The following is an 8,550-nucleotide window of genomic DNA, read 5'->3' on the forward strand; positions in this document are numbered from 1 at the left end:
GGGACAAATCTCACTATAAACCTCGCTGTTTAAAATGTGCAGAGCCTCATGAAACATTCACTTGTAAACAAACAAAAAATGACAACAAACTCCCTGTCTGTGCCCTCTGTGGGCAAAATCGCGTTTCTTCCTTCAAAGGATGCAGTAAACATCCTTATAATGTTCAGAAGCAAATCGAAGAATTTAAAGCTTTAAAAGAAGAAAAGAACAAAGAACAATTTAAATTTAACAAAAAGGATTTTCCTTCACTCCCAAACCAAAAACAAACCAAAAAATGCATGGAATACTTCCATGGAAAATGAAAACACTAGTAAAACAGAAGACACAAACTCAAACCCACTTGGCTTTTTTGACTGGATAAAAATCCAATTCACTCAAGTTAAAGAATTCTTCCAGAAATTTAAAACAGCAAAAACAATATTAGACAAACTAGAGGTCGGTATGGCGGCCTTCGAATATTTCTCAAATCTAAACTATGAATTTTAATCAAACTCATAGTCAAATAAATTTTATCTCAGCTACAAATAGCTTCTTAAAGATTTGTTACTATAATGCAAACGGCATCAGATACCAACAAGTGGAAATTTCAAATTTTCTTACTAGACATAACATTGATGTTATGCTAGTAAATGAAACCCATCTCCGCTCTTGCGACAAATTTAAAATACAAGGCTACCGCATCTACAGAAAAGACAGAAGACATAATAGAGGAGGAGGAAACGCAATTCTCATTAAAAACCATATCAAAACAGCCAAATATGATTTAAATCCTGCTTGTACTATAGAAAATGCTGCATCTGTAGTGGTTTTAGAGAACCTTTTCTTTTTATCTCCGTCTACAATCCCCCCTCCAGCACTCTTGATCTCAATAATCTGAAACTACTTACTGAAAATAACTACCCCACCTTAATAGCAGGTGATTTAAATGCTAAAGATTCCTCTTGGAACTGTAGAGTCACAAATAGAAATGGAGAAAATTTAGGCAACTTCATCCACAATAGTAACATCAATCTCATTGCTCCCAATCACTCAACGCACTATACGCACAACGGACTAGGGGATATTTTAGATATAGTTTTGATGAAAAACCTTCCTAATATTCCTAATCTTGATGTTCTCCCAGAACTTTCGTCTGACCATCTCCCTATAGTCTTCAACTTCTATGGATTTTATCCCCCTCTCCCTAAAGCTCATACAAAAGTTAATTGGTATATGGTTACCAAACAGCTAAATTCTGTTAACAGCAGAGCCACACTTCGTTATGACTGCGATATTGAGCTGGAAATCACCAGATTAAATTCCAAAATTCAAAACGCTATCAATAATGCTACCTATACAGTCAAGAATAAAAATCCCTATGGCATCCCAGAAGAAATTAAATCCCTTGTACAAGAAAGAAATAGACTTAGAAAAAGATGGCATATTACTCGCAATCCTACTGAAAAACGTCATATTAATTATTTAAACAGAAAAATAAAAGAAGACATCGCCACCCATCGATCAAATTCGTGGGATAATTTCCTAGAAAACATGGATCTTTACCCAAACTCTGTTTGGAAAGTAGCTAAATCACTCAGAAATCTTTCACCCAATCAAATTCACCCCCTGTATCACATGGGCAAAATTCACCACTTCGAAGACTCCATTGCTGAAATTCATGCAAAAGAATTAGAAAACATTTTTAAACAACATGAAAATAAAAATTCTGATCACGAAAAAGATATTAATTACTCTGTCAATAGCATCCTCAACAGTCCCAGCATTAATTTTTTTACGCCTGCATCTCCAAACGAAGTTCAGCAAATTATTAAAAAATTAAAGAAGCGCAAAGCTAAAGGATATGACATGATTTCTAATGAAGCGTTGCAAGCTTTACCTAGAAGATGCATAGTCTTAATTACAAATATTTTTAATGCTTGTATTAGACTCAGCTACTTTCCATCGCAGTGGAAACACTCGATCATTGTTACGATCCCGAAACCAGGAAAAGATCCAAAACTAGCAAAAAATTACAGACCCATCAGTCTTCTGCCAGCGCTTGGAAAAGTTTTCGAACGAGTACTTAGTGCTCGGCTCACCAATCATCTAGAACGCCTTAATCTAATAGACAAGCATCAATTTGGATTCCGCAAAGGCCACAATACCACACATCAAATATTAAATTTAGTTGAATTTATTGCCCAAGAATTTACAAAAAAGAACGGAGGAGCGGCATGTTTCCTCGATTTCGAAAAAGCTTTCGATCGAGTGTGGCATGCTGGCTTACTTCATAAGCTATCTAACTTCCTTTTACCAAACAGCTTTATTAAGATTATGCATTCTTATTTTAAACATCGTACTTTTCAAGTGCGCTGTGGTGAAGCAATCTCTTCAAAAAAAGTGATTTACAGTGGAGTAGCTTAAGGCAGTGTTTTAGGACCGAAGCTTTTTACAATATTCATAAATGATATGCCTCTACCTTTTCATTCTAATATACTCAAATATGCCGACGACACAGTAATCCTCACCAGTTCACGAAGTCCAAATAATGCTTTAGAGAAACTTCAGCTCCAAGTCAACATTATTAACAAATTTTGTCAAGACTGGAAAATCAAACTAAATACTGATAAATGCTGCGTATTTCTCTTTCGCAGATACAAAAAAAATATCCCAGTGAATATAAATATCCGACTCAATAACCAAGATATTCCTGTTGCCAACTCCTATAAATACTTAGGTGTCTATATTGACAAAACCCTAAATTTCAAAGATCATATTCAATATGTTACAAATAAGACTAACGCTGCTTTCATTGCTCTCTACTCATTAATTGGAAGAAACTCTAAGTTAAACCTCCGTACCAAGAAAAATACCTACATCTCACTTATTCGCCCAATAATCCTCTATGCAGTTCCAGCCTGGGCTACTGCCCGAAAAATAGACAGACAAAAATTAATGTACTTCAAAACAAAATCTTACGTAGCATAGTGAACGCACCCTGGTTCGTGCGAAATTCTCAAATTCACAAAGACCTGGATATCAACCCAATTCACGACCAAATCCTAATTTCTGCACACAACTTCTTTGAAGATATGAGAAATTCTCCCTATGAAGCTATTAAATCGCTTACAGACTATGACCCTACTATTGAGAACGTAGTGAAAAGACCTCGAACGATCCACCACAATTCTAAGTGGTGGTAGTGTATATAATGTAAAAAAAAAAAAAAAAAATTACCATTCCTTTGCAGTTACTATTCAAGAAAGATGAACTTTGCAAAATTAGGAATTTATTTTTCATCGATGAATTCTTCGTCTTACTACTTATTTAACCAAGGTTTTTACTTTTACTTTTTATTTTTACTATTTCGTATCGTGTGTTTTAAAATCAAAGTTCGTGGTAACACCAAGTGCTTACTCTCACTCATTAGCCCTAGTGAGCTACATGACCTCATTTTCGCCTTGTACAGTTTCCTATTCATTTAATGATTATATCGCAAGTTTAGAAGATTTTCAAGTGTTTCAAAAGACATAGGACTCTTAAATTCACAACTAGATGTTGCTTTTACTATGTTCGAACTTTATTTATTGCCAAAAATTACATTCATTTTTCGAACTCTGACTCCTCGACCAATCTAAATGCCGGACGCTGATCACGTGTTTCTGCTCTTCTTGACTCACGCAGAAGCTTAGACTTTCATTTCGCTTCTCGCCACCATTTACGTATATAATCACCCATGCTATACCATGATATGCAATTTAGCAAAACTTATTTTATGAGTTCTCTCATTTATTGATCTGGCCTTCGGGCGCGGTGTATTTTTAAATACACCTCTTAAATTTTTAACTTTATGGCCTATGGTAAAATGATAATATACTGGTAAGAGCTCCTAGTAGCTAAAGCCAGCAGTAAAGATATGATCCAAGATCCAAGGCTCACCCCTTCCAGTTCTCCTTCTTCTAGTTCCTGCTTTCCTGGCACTTGAGTGAGCGGTTTCCAGCCCCTTCAGAAGGATGCATGCAGTCCGGTGAATAAAGTGCCTTGGTTCTGGTTTGCGGGATGGCTGTTCCTGAATAAAGTTCCTTGGTGCCTGTCCGCGGGAAGATTGTTTCGGAATGAGTTCCTTGGTTCATATCCATAAGATGGTTGTTCCAGAATAAATTCCTTGGTTCCAGAGGCTACCATGTGAGTGACTGCCGTGGGCGGCATCCATGTTCTTCAATGAAGGCGGCATTTAAAATACGTGAGCGGCGATTCCTTGTGCAAACGGAGTTAGGCCGGTTTTGAGTGCTTTCAAGAACTTCATTTAAATTTTCAGGTGTTTTTCTCAACCATTGTTCATGGACGTTTTGAATGTGTAGCCAACTTCATTTTTAGGCCGCATAATTAATGTTTAGGACATTTTTGTTTGTATTGAATGCCAGTGTTTTGGAGACCAGGTAAAAATATTATTTGATGAATGATGGTTATATTATATGTTTCCTAAGACTCTGATATTGTTGAAATTTATTTTCTGTGTTTTTATTCTTTATTATATTGTTAATAAATTGGTTAAGTTCAAAACCTTTTATTGTCTTCAATGTCTGCACAACATGATATCTCAGGGAGCTTTTATTGCTACTACTGCTAAATATTTAATTTTTTTTCAAACTTTAAACTTTGCTTTAGCATCACAACGCAATCATCGACATTAACTGAAATAGATAATTAGATAATTTTAGCTTATACCGTCCGTTATATATTAAACGCACACGCATATTCGCAGTCGTAAATGTCTTGCGCGCACGCGTAAAACGCGGCGCATGCGCAGAAATATTTTAGCTTTGAGGTCCGGATTATGGGTGTCCGAATTAACGACTTTTGACTGTATTAGATATGACTTGAGGTTAGATAGGCAACGTTCGCTGTGGTGAAGAAAGACTGCTGAAAATTTGGTTTTTATTTTAATTCAATCACCTTATCACTTTGAAAATGACCTTCCAATGCAGAATATTTCTCACTGTGCTTAGTATCATAATATCTCTTAATGTTGTATTCCTCCATCACAGCTACACTGTTGTTGCAAGTAAGGGAAACTGCCTTAATTTAATCATTTTCAAAAAATTTTATATCAAATAATATCAGGCATGCCAATAAAATGATTTAAATATCAAGAATAGGAGGGAAAAAAAGTTTTTTTTTTTTTTTTTTAGAGAAAAAGTTGACAAGGCAAGTTTTCTTCAAATCAAAATTTCTTAAAATTCTTCAATTTTTCTTCAAATTCAAATGTAGGACCACTAAAATGCCTTCAGCGGGCCATGGGTTGAAGACCCCTAATCTAAGAGATGATAATTCATGTAATCATGAAATGCCTACGTAAAATGATGAATAATATTTAATGTGGAGTTATTGATATAATAGCAATAAATTTTCTGCCTTTTTCTACAATTATTTCTTACTGTATGAATATTTTCCTGAATTGATATTTTCGAGATTTTTATTAAAATTAAAAATATTTAATAAATTTATAGTTTATTAGAAATTGGAGACCATAATTAAAAATGTTTTTTCATATTAATTCAAATACATAATTTTGAAAAGGTAAAAAAAATACAGATTTGGGGGGGGGAGTGGATTTTTTTAAATATGATTATAGCTACAGAATTACTTATGGTAACTAACTGGCAGTTAAAAATTCACCAGTATTACTTATATAGTAAAGCCGAGGCACAAAATATGAAAAATTAACTTGAATGTATTAATACTTTTTCTATGGGGTTGAAACACAAAGTATGGAATTTGAATTAATTTGAATGTATCTATGTAATACTTTTGCCATGGAATATATAAGCAGGTGTATAAACAATAAAATAATGCAACAGTAAAAACAAGCATATGAAATGTTTATATATAAGGAAATAAGCTATCTTTGTTTTTTAGGTAAATCTTCGTTTCCCCAGCTTGGGAAAAAAGGCAAAGCTGGAAGCATCACCATGGAGCTTTAATTATAATAACTTCTTATATATATATTTTAAGATTTTGTTACTTAGTAGATATATGTTTTAATTGTGGAGTATTTGTTACTTTCTAGCAGGAAACTATTATAATGCTTATTGCTGTAGAACTGAAATTACACTGCAAAATAATAGCAGAAAGAAACAAATATGGATTTTTGAATGATTTTCGTATTTTTAATATATATAAATCTTTTGCAAGTAAAATTTGGCATAACATAAATACTTATATATGTATATATATTAAAATAAGGAATATTTATCTCTATTATGATATTTTTTAAATGTGTATTCTTGCAGAATTTCCACAAAAAATTTCTTGATAATGTTAACTTTTGAAAAATCTCACTATATCCTGATTTATGAGAAATACACAAAACTGTAAGATGTATGTATAAATGAAATTTAATTTAAATACATTTTATTTATCAACTTTTTGCTGTCAATTGTTCATTTGTCATACATGAATGGAATTTATATCAAGTTCCCTAATTTCAGATGATAAAACTTCTGTATGGTCCTTCATAACCGCTATGCCATTTTCATTTTCAGGATCTTTTTCACTGAACTCGTCTTTCAGTTTGAATTTTTTCTTGCGTTTCTAAACATACACATAGGTAGAAGTTTTAATGCAGCCAGTCGAGGACTGGGGGGATTCACATTATGTTGTTATCACATCTATAGACGCGCACGCTTACCCGGGACAATTCCGAGAAACGAGATTCTAGTAGCACGGCTTTAAGTGGCAGGCTTCCGAGAAATGTTTCGTCTAGCTAGGAGGAACGTGTCCCGGCTACGAGCAACATTTTAAAACTTTTCCCAAAATGTTCCGGCTGGAGACGTGTTCCTCGAACGTTCAACCAATCAGATGAAAGGTCAGCTTCTGAAGGATCACGGGTAACTTTCAATATGGCGATGGCTCTCACTGTAAAGTGATGGACGGTGGAAATAGAGGCCGATTTAATTATTGCTGTTTTGTTGTAATACAACTGCCTGAGTCATTTCTTAAATGTGTATATATTCATTAAATATATAATCGTGGAAATTTCAGAGTTGACAGTATTTTACGACGTTCTTGCAGTTCGGATTTGTTTACAAATTGTTCGTAGCCAAAAGTTCGCCAAATTTGTCGTATTTCGTGCTGATCATGTATTATAACACTGTTATATAATAGAATTTTATTTCTTAAATTTAAGTTGAATAATTTTTTAAAATCCGTTTGTATATGCGCGGCTTTTCTCCTAATTACTTATCTTTTAAATTGTTAACTGCATAATCAGTGACACATTTTAAACAGCATAAATGATGCATAAAAAAGAAAAGCATAGCTTATGTAATAATGAGAATAGTCATTAAATTTGTCTATTACTTTCATGTTATTAATGAAATACTTTTTGGATTATAAATACATTAGAAACTATACTTTTATTGTAAATGCTACATATTGAAACATTGGAAATTTATGGATTTATTATTATGCATGATGAAAAACATTTGTATATACATTCATTAATATAAATCTTATTCATTACATTAATACTAATAAATATATATTAACAACTTCTAAAACATCGCATCTCTCTATCTGTATGTAAATATATGACTTATTAAATGTGTATATGTATATGTATGTATGAATACAAAAATGAACATTGCCAAGAAGTTTATTTGAAGTTACTTTTAATTCAGATAACGATTATGTAATTGACAGCAACTATAGTTATCAGTTCTTTGCAAATTATTATGGGTATGTAATAATCAGTTGAAAAATAATTGATGAGTATTTGAGTACTAAAGAGTGTACACATTTTGTTATTGGGTTAATTCATAATTATATCATATGTATGATCTACGTAATAAAAACATGATTAATAAATAATAAGAAATGTAACAGCTGTGCATTTATAACATTTGATTACTTAAAACAGAGCACAACTGATTATCAGCTTCATGTCTGTTTACATAATGAATTGCACGGGCCTACTAGTGGCCGAAGTGTCGTTGAACACTGGTAGTTCTGTCTCAGGTTAGAATGCCGCGAACGGGCTGGCTACATGACGTTTCCTTGATTTGCCCCATTTGTAACTGGTATACGAGCCAGTTTTAAAAAAATCTTCTACAAAGGGATCCCTCCTATTGTTATCCCTCGAGGCTTTGTGGTAATCACATAAAACCAACTGAGCCCACCAGCGGCCGAGCGGTAAAGCCGCTGAACACTGGTAGTTCGGTCCGAGGTTTGAATCCCGCGAACGGGCTGGCTGCATGGACGCTTTCGTGGTTTTCCCCATGTGTAATGTGTATACGAGCCAGTTTCCCTTAGAAAGTCCTCCACGAAGGCATCCCTTCCCTTAGGCAGAAAGCCCTAGTGTGCTTTGCTGTAATCTCAATAAACCAAACCATAAAACAAACTCATGATGTGAACACCTAATTTCTAGAGTTGGTATAATTAATGTGTTTTAGGTATATTACCGAGTGTTCTATGGGACAGTAAACAACTCGCACATGTTTGATTGCTCATGTATTCATATGCTTTATTCGATCTTCATTTTGCTGAATAGTATCTGCTGGTTGTGAGGAG

The 8,550-nt window shown here is 33.8% G+C and overlaps 1 protein-coding gene across 2 annotated transcripts in view; it reads left to right on the plus strand.

Annotated features, from left to right (window-relative positions):
* kappaB-Ras (NFKB inhibitor interacting Ras like 1) overlaps window positions 1-7,871 on the plus strand; it is a 54,331-nt gene extending 46,460 nt beyond the window's left edge. For both annotated transcript variants that reach the window (XM_085813299.1, XM_085813298.1), the window contains one exon: window positions 5,899-7,871. In XM_085813299.1, the coding sequence (XP_085669425.1) occupies window positions 5,899-5,963 (65 nt within the window). In that variant the 3' untranslated portion in view covers window positions 5,964-7,871. The remainder of the gene's footprint in view (window positions 1-5,898) is intronic.
* The last annotated feature ends 679 nt before the right edge of the window (window positions 7,872-8,550 follow it).

This window comes from Stegodyphus dumicola, chromosome 3, assembly GCF_044657685.1.
Source record: "Stegodyphus dumicola isolate Sdum_Otavi_A_Nest chromosome 3, ASM4465768v1".
In the NCBI taxonomy this organism is placed as follows: Eukaryota; Metazoa; Arthropoda; class Arachnida; order Araneae; family Eresidae; genus Stegodyphus; species Stegodyphus dumicola.